The sequence below is a fragment of the Lolium rigidum genome, chromosome 5 (genome assembly GCF_022539505.1).
Source record: "Lolium rigidum isolate FL_2022 chromosome 5, APGP_CSIRO_Lrig_0.1, whole genome shotgun sequence".
Lineage (NCBI taxonomy): Eukaryota > Viridiplantae > Streptophyta > Magnoliopsida > Poales > Poaceae > Lolium > Lolium rigidum.
Window position 1 is genome coordinate 100,344,322 of NC_061512.1, and position 23,757 is coordinate 100,368,078.

At 42.3% G+C, this 23,757-nt stretch overlaps 2 protein-coding genes across 2 annotated transcripts; one reads left to right on the plus strand and one right to left on the minus strand.

Moving 5' to 3' along the window:
- The first annotated feature begins 14,122 nt into the window (after positions 1–14,122).
- LOC124652385 (aldehyde dehydrogenase family 3 member H1-like) lies at positions 14,123–18,374 on the plus strand. Its single transcript, XM_047191402.1, has 10 exons — positions 14,123–14,396; positions 14,784–14,852; positions 15,195–15,291; positions 16,427–16,633; positions 16,742–16,857; positions 17,002–17,106; positions 17,203–17,375; positions 17,486–17,576; positions 17,708–17,857; positions 17,945–18,374. The coding sequence occupies exons 1-10, from the start codon at positions 14,205–14,207 to the stop codon at positions 18,185–18,187; spliced, it is 1,443 nt and encodes a 480-aa protein (XP_047047358.1). The 5' UTR covers positions 14,123–14,204; the 3' UTR covers positions 18,188–18,374.
- LOC124652386 (probable L-ascorbate peroxidase 6, chloroplastic/mitochondrial) lies at positions 18,295–22,533 on the minus strand. The gene is made up of 11 exons (XM_047191403.1): positions 22,367–22,533; positions 22,161–22,277; positions 21,596–21,716; positions 21,421–21,521; positions 21,236–21,323; positions 19,816–19,883; positions 19,641–19,727; positions 19,022–19,096; positions 18,875–18,952; positions 18,668–18,772; positions 18,295–18,581 (listed from the first exon to the last, which is right to left on the minus strand). The coding sequence occupies exons 1-11, from the start codon at positions 22,448–22,450 to the stop codon at positions 18,564–18,566; spliced, it is 942 nt and encodes a 313-aa protein (XP_047047359.1). The 5' UTR covers positions 22,451–22,533; the 3' UTR covers positions 18,295–18,563.
- Positions 22,534–23,757: the final 1,224 nt, after the last annotated feature.

Genomic DNA, 23,757 nt, shown 5'->3' on the forward strand with positions numbered 1-23,757 from the left:
ATGACATGTAGGCCCCACCCCTGACAGCCCACTAAACACCGAACCGTTACTGGGCCTGTTTTCCCCCATTCAAACCTTGCGGCCCATTAGTTTTCCCGCGCAGCCCAACACTTTGAATCTTGTTTTAATTCATTTCAGCGAGTTATTCAATTCTGGTCTGTGCTAGAAATTGAATAGTTCAAAATCTACAAATCCAAATTTAGTGAATCAAATTGTTCCAGAAAGCTTATGAATTTATCTAGCCAACCCCACTGGAATTAACCTCATATCTTTTGTAGAATTTAAATAGCAAAAATAACAAGTCATAGACTTTTCTGAATTAGAATAATTATTAAAAATCAACCCTTTTGAATTTTGAGGTGATTCCACCTCTCATAATTCAAATTTCACAAACTCTAATTTTTTATGTAAAAATATGCTATGGGTTCTGTACATGATCATGGGCTAGAAGCAAAATATTGGCTATGTAGTCAATACTAGTCCATTTAAACTATATCCAAATTTTAGAATTTAAATCTATGAGGTGTAGCACCTCATTTAAATCCTTTCTCAAGTGATATGAAGTAATGTGTTGACCTTTATTTACTTAGGCTCATACTTGCTCCCTTGTAGAAATTAAATCATAATAGTATTTCATTTGCAATAGTTATTTAAATCACATGAGATGATGAATCTCATTTAAATCATTTTTCTCAAATGATAAGTGTGAAGTGTTGACCTTGGTCAACATGTGATCACCCCTGGTTATTTGAAAAGATTAAATCTTAAGAAGAATTCAATGAGAGGAAATTATTCCTCCAAACCAAAGAGAAACCCTAACTTCAATGTTCAATAAGAGGAAATTATTCTCCTATTATTAAATAAGGAAACCCTAGCTTAATGTGTGAATAGATGTTAAGTAATGATGCTAGATCATTTGAGTGAGCCATTAAGGCTAATTAAGAGTACTTAAGTATTGTTTGGTGATTGTATCCTCGTATTCGTTTTTAGACGCTAGTACCGGAGACTATCAAGAGGAGGAGGTATTCTACCAGGAGGAAGAGCCAGAAAACTTTGATCACCTCACCAATCAAGGCAAGCTAACACTCTTGCAAGTTTCCCTTGTGCAAAGCTCTACAAGAGCAAGGCACCAATATTTTTACTTTATGCTTAATGCTCCTATCCCAAGTTTTTACTTTACAAGCTTTTCTAAATTTTGTTCATCAAAGTTTACTTTTTGATTCATGATTCACTTGGTTTAGATATAGAGTAGAACAAGAGCATCAAGGTTAGCCTAGAGCAAGACAAGCTAGTTAGCACCCCTCATGACTAGTTGCTAGTGCTAAACAAATAGAATTGACTACTCTAGATGGGATCATGTGAAATGAAATGATTTTGAAAAACCTTGGAATGATGATTCATTCTATTGAAAGATTTTGAAGGTGAATATGACTGGTGAATGACTTGGTGAATTTTACAAAAAACTGATGGTTGGGTTCGGATGCGATACCATTCCAATTTGAAAGTACCCCCACAATACCCAATATGGGTAAGGGCTTAACTAGAAATTTATGTGCTTTAGTATGGGTTCCCTCTAAACAAGCGTCATCGGGGTTAGGCTGGAGGCTGCCTCTACAACAAAAGAAATGATGTGATATGACGTGAATGAGGTGAATGTCCGGCCCAAGCCCTGTGCAGCTTCCGGGTTGACTCGCGGTTTTCACCGGGAGGCCAAGCTCATGGGGAGAGGTGCCTATACTAGAGTATGTAAGTGAAAGGTTATGGTTGGTAGTCCGCATACGGAGTATGGTAAATCAGGGCCGCTTAACCCCGACGGATTATTGCAAATATTGTGGCACAAGTGTACGACCTCTGCAGAGTGTAGAACTATTCGAATAGTCGTGTCCACGGTTATGGACGGTTGGAAAGGCCATACTGTTCCGTCATCAGACCATTTTCAAAAATGTGACATATGACTTGGGACTTGAATTTGAAAGGTGAATGGTGACTTTGAATTGAATCACAACAGAGTTGTGGGAATGACACTAATGTTCCCACTTGAGTTAGTTTAGCAAATGAAGAGTCTTTTCTAAATGTTTATGAAATAAACTTGGCTTTATGCCAATAAACCTAGAGCTTAGTATCCCCTTACTAAAATTGATAGTACTTACACTAGTATTAGTTTGCGAGTACTTTAAAAGTACTCATGGCTTTGTCCCCGGCTATTCAAATGGCCGGACTATGAAGGTGAACAAGCAAGTACGAGGAAGATGGACAGCAGGACGTCTACGACAACTAGGACCGCTCCCGACGTCAAGCGTTGGCCCGTGGATTAGATAGCCACTACTACTTCGCTTCCGCTATATGTGATGTTCGTTGATCAATAGATCAACTACTATTGTAATATTGGATCATGTGATCTACCTTTGTAAGACGATTATGTGTTGTAATAAATGATGACTCTATGATATTCAACTATTATGTCTCGCAACAACAATATTCCTGGGATTGCGATGTACGGCATAATAGGCATCTGGACTTAAAAATCCGGGTGTTGACAAGTTGGTATCAGAGCCATTGTTTGACCTTAGGAGACCCTAGTTAGAATGGACGCCCTAAAAACTTAGTTTCAAAACAAAGAAAGTGAATATTTCTGAAAACTTATTCTCACCCTTATCTTAAGATCTTTTAAAAAAAAAGAATAAATCCATGCTCTACTTTTCTTTGGAATTGCACATAAAATTTTGCACACTTGATCACTTTATTAACTTACCCATCCTCATTGCTCACAGATGGAGTACCAATGGGAGTTCTATCAGCTTGGCCGCGGAGGAGAACTGCGGTTCGAAAAGGATTTGAAACAACTGGTTGACTATCTAGGACACCCGTATCCCGAATTCTTCGGAATACCCCTCAAAGCTCAGTTAGGAGAACCACCTCGGTGGGACGTTTCTACTGATCTACGAAGGAAGCTTGATGCCCCGGTATGGGAAACCATCTGGTTTTCTGTAACGGGAAACACTTGGAAGGAAGGACTAGTCAGAGCTATGCAAGAAGCAATTTTCCGTCTGTGCGGACAAAATGAGAACAAGATCAAGAACACTCGTTTCATCTACTACCCAAGACATGACTCCATGGGAAGATCGATGACCATGCCCCCACCACAACCCAAGATGAACCCCTATGAAGCACCGCAGGACTTCAGGCAGTACAAAACCCGCAGAGATTTGGACAACGCCCTCGCCTCTCGCCAAGCACATTACCCGTGAAGACGCAGAATTCCACCCTGAAGAGTAGTATCACCCAAGCACTTAAGTAGGTGTGAGTTGTATCAGGATCCCCTTGTATCGTAGAGCGATGAATGGTTCTTCAAACCAACGGTGTGTTAGCTTTGTAATATGTGATGTTTGGTATGAATGAAAAAGTGTTGTTGGTTTTTACCCCCGCAACACTGCTCAAGTTTTCAATTTATGAACTTTATAAAATTTTCACAAAACAAACCCTAGAAATTTCCCCCTTATCTTATCATCTACCTCAATGTTCAGATGGCCCCACCAACCCGCAACACCACCCAGGATGCCATGATGCAACCGCTGCAGCACAATGATGGCGGACCGAGAAGTCGAGAGAGCTGAACGCCAAGCCAACATAGCCGCACCGCAACGTATAGCTCGAACAATCAAGGCCACGGAAACAATGATCACCCCGGATCAAAACCGAAGAACTTTCAGCACACCAACCCTCCGGTATTCAACAAGACCGAAGAGCCCCTTGATGCCGATGACCGGCTCCGGACCATGGAGAACAACCTCGAAGTTGCGGGAGTTGAAGCCGCAGAAAAAGTACTCGTTTGCCACCCACTACCCGTCGGACCTGCCGAGCCTGGTGGACAAGTGCCCGTGCAATGAATGCGGGACAGATGATGACCTGTGAAGACTTCAAGCTGAAGTTTAGCAAATATCATGTGCCCCAAGGACTGATCAAGAAAATGAGAGACGAGTTCCGTGAACTCAAACAAGGAAGGATGTCCGTGGTGGAATACCGCGACAGGTTTCTCACTCTGTCAAGGTACGCCCGGATGAGACCGACACAAATGAGAAGAGAAAGGAAAGATTCCTCGAACGGATCGCACGACGAGATGCAAACTGTGTTAGTGAACATTCCGTTCGCTGACTTAGAAGCCCTCGTAGATTCAGCCATACAGATGGAAGGAAAGCTGCATCAGGCCAATGAGAACCGCAAGCGCAGAATGATGAACCAGAATGGACCCCACCATACCCAGAAGTACCGCAATAACTCCTCTGGAGGATTCACCCCAAGATACAACAAGCCCCCTGCCCAGAATAATCGCCCCAACTACACCAACAACAACGGAGGACCCCCGAAGCCCGGAGGAAACAACAACAACAACAGCAACAACAACAACAACCACCCCAACAACAGCAACAACAATGGAAACAACAACAACACCAATACTGCCCCAAGGACAGGAAGCAATGCCATCCCCGTCAACCCCAAGGACAAATCCACGATCAACTGCTATGAATGTGGAGTTGTGGGCCACTACTCCAATGAGTGTCCCAAGAAGCTTGCCAAGATTGCCGCCAACACCGCTGCACCTGCCCAACAACAGCGTCGCTTCGCCGGTAGAAGGAACCAGAACAACAACAACGGCCGTCTCTACCACATGACTGCCACTGAAGCTCAGGAAGCACCCCAGACCATGCCAAGTATGTCTTCCTGTTAATAAAATGCTCAATCTCTCTTAGGAACCTAACTTTTCTTAAAATCTCGGGACGAGATTTGTTTAAGGGGGAAGGGTTTGTAACATCCCAAGAATTTCAAAATAAAACAAATGAATTTCACTAGTTCCAAATTTTGGAACCAACAAAAACTTTTATTAAATAGAGTATGATACATAGTGATCTTGCTTAATTCTTGTGTTATTGCTATGATTGCTTGTTATTAGTATTAGAAGTGATCTTAAACCCTAAAACCTCACCCTTCCTATCACCATACTAGTTAAAATAAAATAAAAGGAAATTAAATAAGAAAAAGGCATATGTGCCTATGGCTAAAATTATAAATCTTTACTCTAGACTTTTCCACTTTAGTTAGAGGATTGGAAATGCTTCCTAAACCTTATATAGTACTTCTTAAATCATTTCCAAGTTGAAACCAAAGAAAATAAAAAGAATCTAAAAATGCCATAGAGGCATATGAGAGTAAAATAGCAAATATGGGAATTTAAGAAAATTGACCCTAGAACTTGTGGTGAATGGTTTGATCACCTCCATATACCATTTCAACACTCAACAACACCAATTGGGTCAAACCAAGTCAAATTAAAAATAAAATGCAACATATGCATAGAAGCCTATGTGACACATAGCCAATTCACTAAATCTTGACCTATGACTCTAAACCTTGATTAAATGATGTGAAACCATCTCTCACCCTAATATAACACTAACTTGACCCTACCCCATGTCCAAGTAAAGCAAGATCACCCATTTACAAATTTAGTAAAAATTTAACACATCACCTCTTATGTGTTATGGCCATTTTTGCAAATCTTTGAACAAGACCATTTGAATTAGTTTCCATGGTTGGAAAATGTTTCTAAACCCATAAGAATCACTTTAGAGTCAATAAAAGTCAAATCAATTGGAGGGAAATTAAATAGGAGAAAATTCCCAAAATTCACTCACATACACATAATGCCAAAATGCAAATCCTTCACCAAAGCCATAATTGCTTGCTCCCTTGCTTCTAAAATGCTTCAATATGATAAACTAACACAATTGCATCAATAAAACCAAAATCAAATGGAGAGAAATGAGAATGTGAGAAAATATCATTTTTTTTCACTCACACACACTTAGCCCTTTTTGCAAAACCTCAACCAAGGCCACTTTGGCTTGTGCCATTGATTGTAAAACTCTTATATATCAAAAACAAACACAATTGACACAAAGAAACCAAAATCAAACCAAAGGAAAAATCAAATCTCAATAACATGTGATAATGGTCATATGACCCCATTTTATTTTCTTCACCACTTTGCACCCATTTATCTTCTGTTTCCTCAACCAACTTTGGTCAACCAAAGCCATGTCATCCAAGACCAAGTGATGGTGAACAACTTTCATGTTGACCATTAGTGCTAATGTTGACCAGGTTGACCAAGTATGATTTTGACAAGTAGAGACTTTGAAATTATGAGAAGATAACCCCAATTTTGAAAACTTACAAATCTTTGTCAAATTGACCACCACCACCACAAACCCCTTTCTCTATTTATATAAATGAAGTGCACCAAAAAGAATTTCAAATTTTGAAAAGAAGTTTCTTGCGGCCATTTAGTCGAACACCTTGCAGGCATGATTCTGGTTTTGGCATACACTCTATTATCCTCTGGATTTTGGACTAAACCACTTTTGGTTTGTGATCATTGTGACCTCCTGCATCCCCTGCATCAGTGCATGTACTTGCTCCCTTCGATTAAAGTGGGGAGAGGGCAGCACTTTGGCCATGCCGTACCCATGCCGGCCACCCTCACTCTAATCATCTCCGGCCCTCACCTCCCCTCTCACCTTGTCCTGGAGCATCACCGAGCCTCCCCGAGCACGCCTGTACCCTTCCCTAGCTCTCCAAGCCACAACGATCGGCCAGAACAAACACGCCCAGACAAGCCAGGACGTGCCGGCGCACGCGGTGACCACGCCCTGGCACAACCCTGGACGCCGCAGTACACCACTCGCCAGCACGCCCTCGTCCTCCCCTCGCCTTGCCCTCTTGCACGCGCCATCACCACCCCACCCGTACCCTCCTCGGACACGCCCACTGGCTCGCGGAAGCACCCTAGCCCTCGCCATGATCAACTCCCTGCCGCCACGGTACTGCACGGACGCCATCATCGCTAGCTCGCCTCAGACCCCCTTTAACCGTGCCGTCAAGCTCACTAGCACCCCTCGGACGACTGCAACGCTACGCGCCCCCTAGATTGCCCCTTCACCGCTCCAGACAGCCGCGCCATGGACGACCTCCACGGGCACCCACAGCACTCACGCGCCACTATAAATAGAGGCCACCAGAGCACACCTCCTTCACACCATTCGCTTCCCCACTTCTCCCTCGCTCTCCTCGACCCCTTCTCCACTCCAATTACTGCCTCCAGCGCCGGAATTGCTAGATCATCTCCGCCGGAGTCCGCAGATCAGCGCCGCCGATTGACGCCACCCCGAGCTCCGCCACGGTGCCAGGCGCCTATTCACCCTCGCCAACGACGCCTCGACACCCTCCCTCGACCTCCGGCGACCTGCAGCGCTCCCCGACCCCCTCCCTCCGTCGCCAGCACGCTCTCCTCTCGCCGGAGAAGAAGACGAACCCCGGTCGTCCGATCTCGTTTTAATCCGACGGTCCAGGTCAGAGCATACCGCTTCGGCAGTTATTAGTCGATGACATGTAGGCCCCACCCCTGACAGCCCACTAAACACCGAACCGTTACTGGGCCTGTTTTCCCCCATTCAAACCTTGCGGCCCATTAGTTTTCCCGCGCAGCCCAACACTTTGAATCTTGTTTTAATTCATTTCAGCAGTTATTCAATTCTGGTCTGTGCTAGAAATTGAATAGTTCAAAATCTACAAATCCAAATTTAGTGAATCAAATTGTTCCAGAAAGCTTATGAATTTATCTAGCCAACCCCACTGGAATTAACCTCATATCTTTTGTAGAATTTAAATAGCAAAAATAACAAGTCATAGACTTTTCTGAATTAGAATAATTATTAAAAATCAACCCTTTTGAATTTTGAGGTGATTCCACCTCTCATAATTCACATTTCACAAACTCTAATTGTTTATGTAAAAATATGCTATGGGTTCTGTACATGATCATGGGCTAGAAGCAAAATATTGGCTATGTAGTCAATACTAGTCCATTTAAACTATATCCAAATTTTAGAATTTAAATCTATGAGGTGTAGCACCTCATTTAAATCCTTTCTCAAGTGATATGAAGTAATGTGTTGACCTTTATTTACTTAGTCTCATACTTGCTCACTTGTATAAATTAAATCATAATAGTATTTCATTTGCAATAGTTATTTAAATCACATGAGATGATGAATCTCATTTAAATCATTTTTCTCAAATGATAAGTGTGAAGTGTTGACCTTGGTCAACATGTGATCACCCCTGGTTATTTGAAAAGATTAAATCTTAAGAAGAATTCAATGAGAGGAAATTATTCCTCCAAACCAAAGAGAAACCCTAACTTCAATGTTCAATAAGAGGAAATTATTCTCCTATTATTAAATAAGGAAACCCTAGCTTAATGTGTGAATAGATGTTAAGTAATGATGCTAGATCATTTGAGTGAGCCATTAAGGCTAATTAAGAGTACTTAAGTATTGTTTGGTGATTGTATCCTCGTATTCGTTTTTAGACGCTAGTACCGGAGACTATCAAGAGGAGGAGGTATTCTACTAGGAGGAAGAGCCAGAAAACTTTGATCACCTCACCAATCAAGGCAAGCTAACACTCTTGCAAGGTTCCCTTGTGCAAAGCTCTACAAGAGCAAGGCACCAATATTTTTACTTTATGCTTAATGCTCCTATCCCAAGTTTTTACTTTACAAGCTTTTCTAAATTTTGTTCATCAAAGTTTACTTTTTGATTCATGATTCACTTGGTTTAGATATAGAGTAGAACAAGAGCATCAAGGTTAGCCTAGAGCAAGACAAGCTAGTTAGCACCCCTCATGACTAGTTGCTAGTGCTAAACAAATAGAATTGACTACTCTAGATGGGATCATGTGAAATGAAATGACTTTGAAAAACCTTGGAATGATGATTCATTCTATTGAAAGATTTTGAAGGTGAATATGATCGGTGAATGACTTGGTGAATTTTACAAAAAACTGATGGTTGGGTTCGGATGCGATACCATTCCAATTTGAAAGTACCCCCACAATACCCAATATGGGTAAGGGCTTAACTAGAAATTTATGTGCTTTAGTATGGGTTCCCTCTAAACAAGCGTCATCGGGGTTAGGCTGGAGGCTGCCTCTACAACAAAAGAAATGATGTGATATGACGTGAATGAGGTGAATGTCCGGCCCAAGCCCTGTGCAGTTCCCGGGTTGACTGCGGTTTTCACCGGGAGGCCAAGCTCATGGGGAGAGGTGCCTATACTAGAGTATGTAAGTGAAAGGTTATGGTTGGTAGTCCGCATACGGAGTATGGTAAATCAGGGCCGGTTAACCCCGACGGATTATTGCAAATATTGTGGCACAAGTGTACGACCTCTGCGAGTGTAGAACTATTCGAATAGCCGTGTCCACGGTTATGGACGGTTGGAAAGGCCATACTGTTCCGTCATCAGACCATTTTCAAAAATGTGACATATGACTTGGGACTTGAATTTGAAAGGTGAATGGTGACTTTGAATTGAATCAGAGTTGTGGGAATGACACTAATGTTCCCACTTGAGTTAGTTTAGCAAATGAAGAGTCTTTTCTAAATGTTTATGAAATAAACTTGGCTTTATGCCAATAAACCTAGAGCTTAGTATCCCCTTACTAAAATTGATAGTACTTACACTAGTATTAGTTTGCGAGTACTTTAAAAGTACTCATGGCTTTGTCCCTGGCTATTCAAATGGCCAGACTATGAAGGTGAACAGACGATGCGAGGAAGATGGACAGCGGGACGTCTACGACAACTAGGACCGCTCCCGACGTCAAGCGTTGGCTCGTGGATTAGATAGCCACTACTACTTCGCTTCCGCTATATGTGATGTTCGTTGATCAATAGATCAACTACTATTGTAATATTGGATCATGTGATCTACCTTTGTAAGACGATTATGTGTTGTAATAAATGATGACTCTATGATATTCAACTATTATGTCTCGCAACAACAATATTCCTGGGATTGCGATGTACGGCATAATAGGCATCTGGACTTAAAAATCCGGGTGTTGACACATATAATACCCTAAAGAGTTAAGTTTCCCTTTCAATATCTTGGAAGAACCCCACCTAAAAAACAAAATGGGCCAAACATGTCTGGACACCTTGAAGGACCCCTCCTCCCCGCAACACACACTTTGTAGGTCGGCTACTAGTGTTTGGACACATCCAAAAACCATCTAGGTACCCGACAGGGAGGCCCCTCTTGGCAACAACCCAATCACTTTCCCTCCACTCCTCCTATCTCCTATCCCCGACTCCTCTCTATCCCACCAAAAAGTCGTCGTCACCACTCCATTTTGTCACCACCTTCACAATACCATGTTATCGTGGTACCACCGCTCCCGCCGACATTTTTGACCCGTTTTAGCCGTGGACGAGGTCGACCATGATGGATTTGGTTGATTCATACAACATTGTCGCCGTTGCCATGGGGGCATGACTTCATCTTCAAATTCACGTCGGTTGTAGCTCCTACTTCACGTTTGCCGTAGCTTGTCACCAGCTCCAAACTCCACTTCATTCTTGCCAGCACGCAAGGTGTTCAGTCATTTCACCAACTTATCGGTGATTTTTAAAATTTGACGAAATTCGATGCGATTCTTATTCATTGTTGTATTGTTTGGTGTGCATACTATGTATGTTGACGACGAGTACTTCTACCATGAATATATGATACATTGTCCAATGTGAATCCTCCGATGATAATGGCATAATCATCATTGCGACTCTTTATGTTTTGAGGAGCAGCATAATGCATTTCCCACCTCCAAGGTTTGACACCACGACACATTATAGTTGATCGTAAGAGTATGGGTTGGCCAGATTCTTTTATAAAATGGAGATTTCAAGATCAACAATGCAACAAACCCTCTAGGCACGTTTCAATGATGCTTCCGGATTTCAAAGGATAAAACTGAAGAAATATTACCGTAGTGTGTTTGGGTTCTCTTCAGATGTGCACTACTTCTATCTAGTGGCTTGCATATGGAGTTGCTGCAAATTAATTTGGTTGACGAGTACTTTCGCATGGGAGAGTCCATATCATGTTTTCATGACGTTTACTTTTGTGCATCTGGGGTGAAAGTGTTCAGAAAGGAATGCTTGAGAGAACCAAATATTTTTGACACAACTCCTCTCTTGTAAATTAGAGAATCAAGAGGCTTTGTTGGGATGCTTAGATTCATTGGTTGCATGCAGTGAGAATAAAATAATTGTACATTTGGTTGGCAAGGGCACTATAAATGTTGTGTTGGAACATTCACTATCTTAATTGAAGTTGTGGTAGATTATGGAAAGTGGATTTGACACTCTTTTTCTACATAGTAGGATCTCACAATGATATTAGCATGTTGTAATGATCTCCATTGTTTGCAAGACTTGTTGAAGGAAACGCTCTGGAGTGCAACTATGAGATCAATGGCCACCAATACAACTAGGAATACTACGACCGATGGATCTATCCTTGTTGGAGGACATTTGTGAAGACAATTTCCAACCCCAAAGGTAATAAATGATATCTCTTTGCACACCAACAAGATATTTGCATGAAGGAAGTGGAGGGGATCATTTGGTGTGATCCAAGATCGTTGGGAATTTGTTGGCCACCCTGCTAGAACAGTGGTTGACAGATCAAATGTGGGAGGCCATGACCCTTGTCATCGTATTCCCAACATGATTGTAAATAATGAGTGTGATGATCATCAAGTGTATGATCTTGAGTGGTACTTCATGTGCCCTCTTGTTGAGCCAAATCATGCATCGGCCAACTTCGAAGCCATCCTCGACATGCATAGAAGAATTTGTGGTGAAGGTGTTCATCGGCCACTGACTCATCACTTGTGGATAGAAAAAGGATACCACTAGTTTGCATGTTCATGTGTTGTAGTGGGCATTCCAATAGTTTTTTGCGAACTTTCTGAATTTTATTTTTAATTTGAATAGTTGCGTTAACAATATTCTCTCAATGTTTAATTTATGTTAATTAATTTGCATGCTAAAACATCTTGCAATTAATTTGTTTCATCAAGTCTAGAAATGTAAAGAAATGGATGAAGATGGTCAAAATGGACAAGTGCTGGTCCGTTTTGGGGGTGCCCTTGGGCGCACCTTCCCTAATCGGTCCGAACTGAATTTGGGGGGACTCGAACAAAATAAGGTAGCGAGATGTGTGTATTTTTATAAAGATGATACACTTCAATATTTATTTTTAATTTTGTTGTTGCCCATTTATTCAACATATACCTCACATGGCATCCAATTTATCTTTTTTGTTTGTTTGAGAGTAGCTTATCACGTGTACCACGCGATAAATTAAATTAGGTTACAGTATAATTGTTATAAGTTGGTATGTTTGGTTATGTCCTACGGATGTAATCTTTGAAAAAAAAATTATAGTCATCCGAATCAAGTGGTCTCTACATATGTGATTTGTTGTTTCGATCCTGAATACCTATCTAGAAAACTCAAAGCTATGGTGTAAAGAAGCAGCGGAAAACTCAAGACAGTGGAAAATTTGAGAATTATCTACGAGTACAAAACTCGATCTTGAACACCCCTCTACAAAACTTGAGGTTTCACGAAGATATGGTGTAAAGGAGGTGACTAGGCGATGATGCTTCTTAGGGTATAAAAAAAAGTTTCTCGGTTGCAAAAAAAAAATAGTTACAAATGTATATCTTATACCATATGCACCATCTTTTCTCGGTTGCAACTCATCCACTAGCACGAATCACGATACAAATCACATGGGTGAGGAGTGAACTCTAACTTAATTCTCATTCCACCGAGAATTAGCAAGACCCTAGCTTAATTTGTTTATTTACCTATTTGGGGTTTCTATGCCTGTTTGCATGATGCAATTTTTTTTACAATATTTTAACAGTAAATCGCCATATGAATATAAATTTCTTTTGATCTAAAAAATTATAAACTTCTTTTTAAGGGATGAAAACTCATAAATTGAATTGTTGGGATGAGCTTGTTCTCCATTTTCTTTTTAATAAAGATTGCGCAACCATTCTATATTTTCGAAGGACACAAGTGGCTCTGATAGATCAAAACAAGGAATCAAGCGATAAGACCAAAACAAAACAAACCGCTCTATATCTGTTTGCACACCGGCTGCCACTGCGACGCAATGCTATTAGCCCTCTCTTTCTACAGTATCTGAGAGAGGCGACTAGAGGGCGTCTGCTTCTTCCGGCTCTGGATCCGGCCTCTCCTCTCTCCTGGCGGCCTTGTGGCCGTCGGTGTGGAGAGGGTCGCCGGATCTGGAGCCCGGACCTGTATAGCTGTAGGTTTTTAGGGCCTAGTAGCTTAGTTTTCGCCCATCTGGCGGCGCTGTCGTCGGTGCCGGCGTGGATGGGTTCGAATAAAGGTGCTCGAGATTCGGCCCCGGTGACCTGCTCGGATGCGGTCATCGGCGGATCTGTGAGCTTGGTTTGTCCGGGCGGTGGCGTCGAGGATGCGGAGGCGCTGCCACTGTGGAATTTTGTTCCCCTTTCTCCGTTCCCTCTCTGTTGGTTTCCGCTCCGGCACCAGCATAGTGGGAGAGGGGATTTGTACAGGAGCGGGCCGGTGGGTGCTGCGCGTCTCCCGGGCAGCACCGCCGGTGCTTCGAGGTGGTTAGCTTTTCAGAGGCAAGGTTTGAGGCCAGATGGTGGCGGATCTGGGGGTTCCTCTCGACGATGTCGACGAGGACGGCCGGATTCGGGGCTGGAGCTACACGGGGATGATCCCCGGTCGACGTTCCACATCGGTAAAGCTTCGCCGGAGGCGGAGTACTCCATCGACTCACAAAGCCGCTCGGCGGCGATGGTGTGCCTCCAGTTCTTGGGTGTGCAGGCGGCGTGCCTTTTCCTCTCCCGGCGGACGCTCGCAGATGTTGGGAAGGACCGGCAGCCATGGCTGCGGTGGAGCTTGGGGACCCCAAAGGGCTTCTTTGTAATTTTCTTTTCTTGGGGGTCTTCCTTGCTTTTGTTTCTGGACAGCTGTTCTGTCTCGAAGTCTCGTGTAGTGTCTGCGTCTGTATGCTCTGTATCGCTGTTTCAGTAATATAACGTGCAGGTACTTTCTCAAAAAAAAAAAAAAGAGCAAGACGTCAAACACACATATATAAGCACGTCTCTCATCTCTCCACGCGCCGCGCCGTTCCCACAAACCACCTCCATCCTCCATTCCCATTTCCCAAGCTCGCTTGTAACAGGCCAACAGGTAACCAGTTTGCCAGGTGGAGTAGTTTGCCAGCATGGAGGAGTCCAGGGCGGCGGCTGTGCAGGAGCTCCGGGCGAGGTTCGCGGCGGGGCAGACGCGGCCGGCGGAGTGGCGGGCGGAGCAGCTGCGCGGGGTGCTGCGGATGGCGACGGAGATGGAGGCGGAGATATGCGACGCCCTCCACGCCGACGTCGGCAAGCCCAAGACCGAAGCGCACGTCCACGAGGTTGGTCGTTGGTGACGCGCGCGCGGCATCATATCCTCGCAATTTGTTGCGATCGATCATTCCATTTTCTTGGTTCGTTAAGATCCGAGACTTTTTTGCGCGGGTTTTTCTTTTCTTCTGGTAGTAATACTACGTATTTCGCTATTAATTCGGTCTACCGGATTGGTAAATCGATCTGAAATATCTCGCTTCTTAATGGCTCTGTCTGCATGTTTTGGTTCACAGCTTGCTTCATGGTAATTGTAGACTGTCCTGAAGTTCGTGTATTATTTTGAGCTTAAGATTCACATAGATTGGCTTGCTTCTTTTAGCACTAGATTTAACTTTCGTCTCATCGTTATGCATACGTTATGAGTTTCTGTTTCAATCTATGAATTTTTGTGACAGATATCTCTAGTCAAGTCGTCGTGCTTGTTTGCCTTGAAGAATCTCAAGAAATGGATGAAACCCAAGAAGGTATACGTTTATATCATTGGCGACAGTTTACATCTCCCATATGTAACCCAATTTAAAAATTAACATATTCTTATTCTTTCTACGTATTGAACTGTTTGCTTAGAACTTTCGTGCTCCCAATAGAACAAGATTAATTGTTAATTAGATGTTGCTAGAATACTTGAATAGTTCGTCAATTATATCCATTCTGACTATACCTTGACCACGTTAATACTAACACAAGCAGACTTAATTACTTTAATAGTTATAGCTGTATGGGCACACAGCCTACTGATAATAGCTTGTACCGCGACAGCTAATCATTATCTATCAGAAACTATCATATTAAGGTTTTTTTTGCAGGTTCATGCAAGGCTCATGACTTTTCCCTCGACGGCCAGGATTACAAAGGAGCCCCTCGGTGTTGTACTCGTCATCTCTGCCTGGAACTACCCTCTCCGTAAGTTGGAAGATCGATCGGTGATGCAAATGCAAATAATATCTACAGAAATTTTGAAGTTGCATTTGCCTTTTTGAAAGCATCTATGTCTTAAAATGGGTTTATTCAACTCGTAGGATACTGAATACCTTGACAAGATTTTTTAATGATAAATTAAAATTTCTCTAACTTACTAAATTATACATTAGAGGACATGAAGAATCATTTTCATTCTATCGAAAATTTGCATGTACATAGATAGTACTGCTTTATTTGCATTACAGAATATACATCAAATAACAGAATCATATATAGACTAAAGGATAAACATAGTAAAAATCCACTAATATAAAACTACCCAAACAATTGGGAGGAACATACTCCCAATGAAATACATTCATGCAACATGTGTGCATGAGGTGAGGGGTGTTCAAGCAAGGAAATGATTTGCTCAGCTAGCTCACTCATGCGCCTGGCATGGCATGTGATGTACTGTGGTTGGCGTGCACGTAATTAGGCGACACGTAGGTATTACCCCACTGTACTGTCACAAAAGGAAAAGCTTGTGTGATTGCCGTCCTGCATTTCGTTCCATCGCTTTCGGCATTTATGCTTTGGTCGATTTCAGCTCATTGAAGATAGAACAATTTTAGTTCGAGAGGGTGATAGCTCTTTTGATGATCACTTCCTCTTCTTGTCACGCACCAATCAAAATCTCTTTGAGATATAGTATAGTTAGTTGAAGGGCACAAAGCAATCAATGAAATGCAGCTTCATTTATTTTTCTTCGATGACATGTATCTTTCGGGATATCTGTCGTGCATTACATGTATCTGTGTCATGCATCTTTCGCGCTCTAGAAATGTAATAGTTTGCACCCGGAATCGTTCAACCAATAAGTACGGCACATCTGTTTTATATCATAGAGAGACCAGGCTGTACATGTAAATTTTTGGAATCTTATCATGACCTCTCTGTTTTTTTTTTTAAGTTTTTTCCCCTCAATAAAAAGCTTCAACGATAATCGAATGCCCATTAGCTGTCAAAAACTTTTCAAAAGAAAGCTGGAGATCCAGTCCAATTTTGTTCCAAATGAATCCTCTTCACAGAGCACGGTGTGTAATCGCACTGATGCATGTCTACTCGATCGTTTCAGTGTTGTCCCTGGACCCCGTCATCGGTGCGATCGCGGCAGGCAACGCCGTCGTGCTGAAGCCGTCCGAGGTCGCGCCGGCTACGTCATCGCTGCTCGCTGAGCTCCTGCCACGATACGTCGACAGCGCCTGCATCAAGGTCGTCGAGGGTGGCGTCTCCGAGACGACTGCGCTCCTAGAGCATAAGTGGGACAAGATCTTCTATACAGGTCAGCGCCAATCCATATCCATACGGGTTCTTGCCGGTCGCCGATGATGAAGCTCAAGGACCATCTAGTTTCACTGCATCAAACCTATGCTACGATGGAAAATTGCAGGCAATAGTAAAGTAGGACGCATCGTGATGGCCGCAGCGGTGAAGCATCTAACGCCGGTCGTCTTGGAGCTTGGCGGGAAATGCCCCGTGGTCGTCGATTCGAACGTCAATCTCCATGTATGAACCTTTTGATCTTGATCCTTTTCCAACTCAGAGTTACTGCCAAACTCCTCTAAACAATAAATCTAGCCTAGCCACCTTTTGTTGGATGTTTCACATTTTTCATAGTGTTGTAACTTTTTTTTGTTTGTTTCTACCAAGGTTACTGCAAAGAGGATAGCTGCGGGCAAGTGGGGTTGCAACAATGGCCAGGCCTGCATTGCTCCTGATTTCATCATAACCACCGAGTCTTTTGCCCCAAAGCTGGTACATACATAGATATCCGAGCAACAATTTTTCATTTAACCCCTTTTAGTTTCGAGGATCACCAGATCTGGATTATAGTTTATGGTAATTTGAAAGCTCGAGGCTTTAAAGAAAGTTTTGGAGAAGTTCTACGGGAAGGATCCGTTGCTATCAGCGGATTTGTCGCGTGTCGTGACCCCAAACCATTTCAACAGACTCCTGGACTTGATGGACGACGAGATGGTCTCGGACAAGATTGTGTTTGGTGGTCAGAGGGATGAACAAAAGCTGTGAGTGGATTCAATCTTCACAGTACCAACTCTGGCAACTCATCATCATGTTTCATGTCACCACGTGTTTGGCTGATCTTCATAAATCGGTTATTTTTGTCGTACCGCAGGAAGATCGCCCCCACAATCTTCCTAGATGTCCCACTCGACTCCGCTATGATGAAGGAGGAAATATTCGGGCCATTGCTTCCTATCATCACGGTCAGAGCTAACCCTCTCGGATTCACAATGCTTTAGCTCATTTTCCTTACCGAGCGGAGATTAAGTAGAATGCAGGGTTTGGTGATACATTATGTGCATCTCAGCCGACTGCTTTTTTGATTCCTTTTCAGGTTGATAAGATCCATGAGAGCTTTGGTCTCATCAACTCCATGACTAAGCCACTTGCAGCCTACCTCTTCACCAGGGACAGCAAGCTCCAGAAGCAGTTCGAGAATACCATTTCTGCAGGAGGAATGCTCCTCAACGACACCAGCGTACATGTAAGGGAACATATGAATTCAGACCGTTTGGAACATATGAGCTTTTTACAGGGAAGTGAATTCTGATTTTGGTTTGCCATGTCGCAGCTCACCAATCCTCACCTGCCATTTGGAGGTGTTGGGGAGAGCGGCACAGGCTCCTATCATGGGAGATTCACCTTTGATGCTTTCAGCCACGGGAAGGCGGTCCTGCACCGAGGGTTCGGTGGGGAGGCAAAGGCCAGGTACCCACCGTACTCATCGGCAAAGCTCAAGATAATGAAGGGTGTGCTTGCGGGCAAGCTGGGAGCCATGATTCAGGCTATCCTGGGGTTCCCAAGAGGAAAATGAGCTTATCTCTTCAGGGTAGCATGATATCAAGAAATCAGTGACAGCTCAATAAGTTGAACAAAAGTTAAATATCTTATAGTGGGCTAGGCACCATTCTCTTGCAAACATATCAGAAAAAGGCGAACTGCCTGATATTGTGTAATTTGATTGCCCTTATGTGTGTCATACAACATGCAAGTACCATAAATGTCCAGTTCTGATTTTATTTCTAGTAATGGAACACACAACTCAAAACACTGCCTTGGTGGATCCGATCTGTTGGAGCGGTCGTAAATCACAACCATGCTCTACGAGCGTACACTTCAAAAAATAGTTGAAACAAACGGTGCCTTGCCTTCTTCACACCAAAATGCAGTTCATCAGCAGCTAATATCAGCTAGTCAAGTGATACACCCTGCACCATTTCAATAATAAGAATGTCAGCATGACTTAAAACATGTTTTTTTCTCACTCATGAATACATCTCTTAATTCCATTTACCTTTGGAGGATCAAACTTAGACCCAAGATTGCTCAGTTTAGCATGAGCTTCCGCGTAGTCCTCGAAAAATGTATCTTGATCCTCGGCATACTTTTCAGCATAAATCTTCAAGCATGACACCACACAAAGTTCAGTTAAGAGAATCAGCTGCAGGTGTGCAGTTCTTTTCTCTCTTTTTTTTTTTGCAATAGGAGAATGCTCACAAACCTTGAATGCTGGATCCTCAAAGAGTACAGCATCAGTAGGAAGAACGAGGAGGTCCTCATCTCGTCGCTCTTTCACATCCTGAATTGTACGCTAACTGTAAGATAATTGCACGCATTACTATAGCATACAGAAAATTAGTCATCTCACCTTGAAGTAGCTGTTATCAAACTTGAGCCACTGAGATGTCCAAGACTGCCCCCCAGGTGCACCAGGTCCATTTTTCTGCAAGTTAAGTACAGCATTAAATTAGGCAACCAAAGTGATATACCGTTCACAACATTCTTCAGTGTCATAAGAATGATGTACATGCTGGTACAACAATTACACCTTTGTTACAGAGAAGCTTCATGGTAGAAAAATTAATGATGGTGACAAGAATATAGTTCGTTTTTATACAGTTCATTCACAATTGAGGATGCACAGCAATATGTCTAAAGACCACTTCTAGTGTAGAAGAAAAAAAGTGTGTCTTATGTTTTGTTCTTTTGAATCATAGAACTGATAATTTATCTGGAATGAAATTGAATGTCTTGTCAGCGCCCAGCATAAAGTAGCAATCTGAAATTCTGTTCTTGCAGGATGCATGTAGTATTTAATCTACTAATCTATTTAATATTTAATATAGATGTACTGTTTTTTCATTTCTAAGTTGCCCAAATTCTTAAATCTAATTAGTGGATGGGCCATTCAGCTTGTAGTCTGAAATATTTTAACATATAAGGTATCTTTAACATGGCAACATGAGCCACAGCTGTAATTTACTTACAGTGTATTTTGTTTCTGGTTTACCCCAGCCACTGCGCTCTGGTCTTGACCGTCCAAGTGTGTGTGCTCCTGACAGTGCAACAATTTCCTACAGATCACAGAGCAGATAAGAAAAGCAAATCCACATTAGGTTATGTTGAAATAGTTAGAGTGATAACACAGCAGTCTCAAAGTACCTTGTCATTCAGACCCATTCTGTAGAATACTTCCCGTAAATGTTCAGCAGGGGAAGGAGGGCCAGCAGCTGAAAGGGTGGCAAAAACATAGTATAGCTTCAGCATGCATTAAAAAGGTATTCACTATGGTCAATATTTTGATTTTCAAGTATCAGCATAAATTTTGTGGAATTGAAAAAACAAAAATCAAACACAAGAAATGTTGTTGGTTATGAATAAATTTAACTTCATGGGAAAAGATAGCACATGGTCATAATACAGTGTTGCATAGGCGATGCAACTTTTCAATATCATTTTGCATCATGAGCAGTTGGGAGTTGGGACAATCTATTTTTCACTTTTGCACATTCATCACTCCTGTGATTCGACCAAAGTACCAGACAAAAGACCATGGGACAGTAATTTCATAACTTATAGATCACGTAACTCTTTCTGGGCCTTTAGCCTTTTTTTCCTCTTCAAAATCACTAAGGAAATTCCCTAAATGCATGAATGTATACTTTTCCATTCGTAAGCATTTGACAAATCAAGAACTTGATTTTGGAGGCAATACAAGGAGTCCAACAACCACTCATAGGGATCACAAGGGCATATCTACTATAAATACAAGGAATCATGGTTGTTGAAAAGCATGAAAAGTTACTAGGAAAAGTATTCGGGGCTATGTGTGTGATCTACAGATCTACTGTTGATATTAGTGTAGTGTGGCATCAATATGTTTTCTTAGAGGTTTATTATGGCGCCCTTAAGTACATCTTGCAGATAAATAAATATTTAAATACAGGATATCCTCAGGAGGCATGTCGGTGCGGGGCAGCAGATTATGTCCATCAGATAATTCTGTCGAATTACATGTGGTAGCTCATACATTCATATCAAAAAGGGTAGACAAGAGAATCGAGTATTGAGTTAATTTTTGATTAAGAAGATAAAGTAATGAGTTAATTTTCAATACATCCATGTTTTGGTTAAATATATTTCCCTTCACATGAATTATGAAGTTTAATGAAATTGCCTTGTTCTCATCAAAGTTCAGTAAACTAATATGCTAACCTTGTTAAGAATCTACAAGAGAATAGTAGCATGAGGAAGTAGGGAACAACACGGTACAAATTTGATGAGCTATGGTTTGTTAATGTTTTGATCAGTGGGTCAGCTGAAATTTCTGCACCAATCAACTGACAACCATTCAAGTTTGCGAGATGATCATTCATTGCTTCCATCAGTGAGAAGTTGTTGCTATAGATAATTAGTAATTGCTTCCATCACTAAATGTTTGTTCCTATATAATGTAGAGATGCATATCATATGAAACTAAAAGGTGCACTGTAATGTTCTAGCTCTAGACGAAGATATAGAATGAAAATATGCGTTAAACTGGCACATAGAGTAAGCTGGGCTATGGATACTAGTAACTAACCAGGGAGTCTTCCCTCTGGTGGGCATTGTTCAGGGGCCGAAACATCAACCCTTCCATAGATCATGGGGATTTTGGGGCCACCAGCTTCCTGAAAAGCGGGAAATCAAATCAACCACATAGTTGCTGATAAAGAAAAAAAACCTTGGAAATATCATCATCGGTAGGTTTTAAGTGCGATGAAGAACCTCAATGGCTGTAGCACTGGCAAGCTGGAACAGATCAGCATAAGTAACACCTGCATATTTGTCCTTGATGGTCTGAATCAGCTTCAAAGCATTCACAAGACCTGCAGCAGAATTGGGCTAAATATCATCCCACGTCGTATGAAGCAAAAGAAAACTAGTGGAAGAGAAGCACTACCAGCATTGGCCGCATGCTTTAACTCAATTTCAAATCTCAAGCTACCATTAGCTCCACCACACTTGGGCCACTCGCTAATGTTCTTGTCATAAGTCCCAGAATCGTGCCAGCCCAACCGAACCTGAAACCAGGAGCAGTTCAGCAAACAAGTCACACAGAGGCATCAGGAGGCCGCATCACTTTTGATGCTGTATAAAGAAAATGCAAGACCAGGAAGCGCACACATACAACAAAGACCAAGCAATTGATTGAACTTGCGCCTATTACATGTTACAGAATAATGCACCCGTAGAAACAATAACCTCTCACCAAAATCCTCATGCCTAAACTATAACCAGTCAGTGAACTAAGCATATATCAAACCATTGTGTTTTTATTTTTGGGGAGAAACCAAACCATTGTGTATTTCTAGTTCCCTAACTCAAGTACTAAACAATGATGAACTTTTGCTAAATGCAAATTTCTTGATTAAAGCCCAATCCGAGCATTATTTTGCTCGAACTCGAATACTCTGGTAAGGATGCAATTGTTCTTCCATAACAGTACAAGGTCGCATAGAGGATACCAGGATGGGATGACAGGACTTGTCCTTGAGCAGCTGCTTGACGTCCTCCCGCGCGCTCTTCAGCTCAGCCGTCGCATCTCCAGCCGCAGCCGAGCTCGCCGGACGCCGCCCGAGCTCCTTCGACGGGGGGCCAAAGAAGGGGAGGACGCGAATCAGGAATCGACGTGTAGGTGTGGTTAACGGGCAAGGGCGAGAGCTGTCGGTACCTGCGATACGAGGAAGAGGCCGCGGAGAGGGTGGAGGGGAGATCCGCCAGAGATCCCGCGGCGGAGGAGGTGGTGGACGGCCATGTCGGCGCCGGCGGCGAGGAGGGGGGAGGTTTAGGGGTGGTTCCTTGGTCCGCGTGTTTGGGGGAAATGGGCGACGGAAAGTATTGTTCTCGTTTCGATGTACTCCAGTCACGTTCACAGTTCACATACATACGGAGTACTGGAGTAGAATTTATGTGGTCATTGCAGACCATTTACCCCAAAACTGTTGGTATTTTCTAAAGAAGAAAAAATCTAGGTTATGATTCTGTGATAAAAAAACACAACAAATGGTAGTATTACTTAAGTGATAAAGTTCCCTACTTCTAAATCGCAAGGGAAACAGTTATCTGCAAATCGGTCAAGTTGCACATCATAAAAAAAAAAAAAATTGAGCCTTCACAATATTGAACTTATTGGATGTCTTCGGTAGCGGTTGAACGGTGTTGCATCTTCGCATCGACGACGGCGAGTCTTGGCAGTGCGGCGCAGCGGGGTCTCGGTATTGGCCGCATGTTGATGACCACGTGCGGAGTGAAGGCATTGTCTGGCGATGTGGTGTGTCTATCGAGGGTCTCCACTTCGATCTACAATCTGATGGTTGGTTCACTGAAGTGGGTGGTGGCGACTTCCGGGCAGAAGGCGCCATCTCTAGGAAGCATGCCATGATCGTGGCAAGGGCACAAGGCTTCGTTTTTACTCTATGGTTGTGCTAGTAGGTGCTGATTTGTCACTTTGTGTTGGCGGATTTAGGTTGTATGTTTGTTGTAAGGATCTTGGTCAATCTTTGTTAAATAAATAAATAAAGGAGGTCTTATGCTTTCGATGCAGAGACTAGGGTAGCTCCCTATTTCAAAAAGAAAACATGTCATTATACCTGTTATAAAAGTATCAAACTAACGAAAATTATGTATAACTTTTCTAGATTGTGTTACTACTCAAAATTGTTGGATCTTGAATTGGGTGTGGGAATTCGTGCACTCACTCAACTTTGTGAACTAACTGCCATTATACCTTTCATAAATTATCAAACTAAATAAAATTATGTATAAATTTTTTAGATTACTTTACTACTCAAAAATTGTTGTATCTTGAATCGTGTGTGGGAATTCGTACACTCACAGACTCACTCAACTTAGAAATATAGTGTCCCGCATATGTTGTGAACTAAATGATGAAGGGATATTAGGTTTCAAGTTATTCAAAAGAAAATAAACACGGGTTTAGAAATGTGAGATAACATAATGTACTAATAAGTACATAAATAGTAATACGGCCAGCAACACTCTTTTTTAATGATGAACATAACTAGAATACTTCCACCATACCGCTTTGCAGGTGTATTACGC

Excerpts from the sequence above, each read along its gene's own strand:
- LOC124652385 (XM_047191402.1), top strand. The coding sequence starts at position 14,205 with ATGGAGGAGTCCAGGGCGGCGGCTGTGCAGGAGCTCCGGGCGAGGTTC. Across the intron at positions 16,858-17,001 it reads ATTCGAACGTCAATCTCCAT|GTTACTGCAAAGAGGATAGC; the intron begins GTATGAACCTTT and ends GTTTCTACCAAG. Across the intron at positions 17,376-17,485 it reads CAGAGGGATGAACAAAAGCT|GAAGATCGCCCCCACAATCT; the intron begins GTGAGTGGATTC and ends GTCGTACCGCAG.
- LOC124652386 (XM_047191403.1), bottom strand. The coding sequence starts at position 22,450 with ATGGCCGTCCACCACCTCCTCCGCCGCGGGATCTCTGGCGGATCTCCC. Across the intron at positions 21,522-21,595 it reads AAAGCATGCGGCCAATGCTG|GTCTTGTGAATGCTTTGAAG; the intron begins GTAGTGCTTCTC and ends ATTCTGCTGCAG. Across the intron at positions 19,097-19,640 it reads AACCAGAAACAAAATACACT|AAAAATGGACCTGGTGCACC; the intron begins GTAAGTAAATTA and ends CTTAACTTGCAG.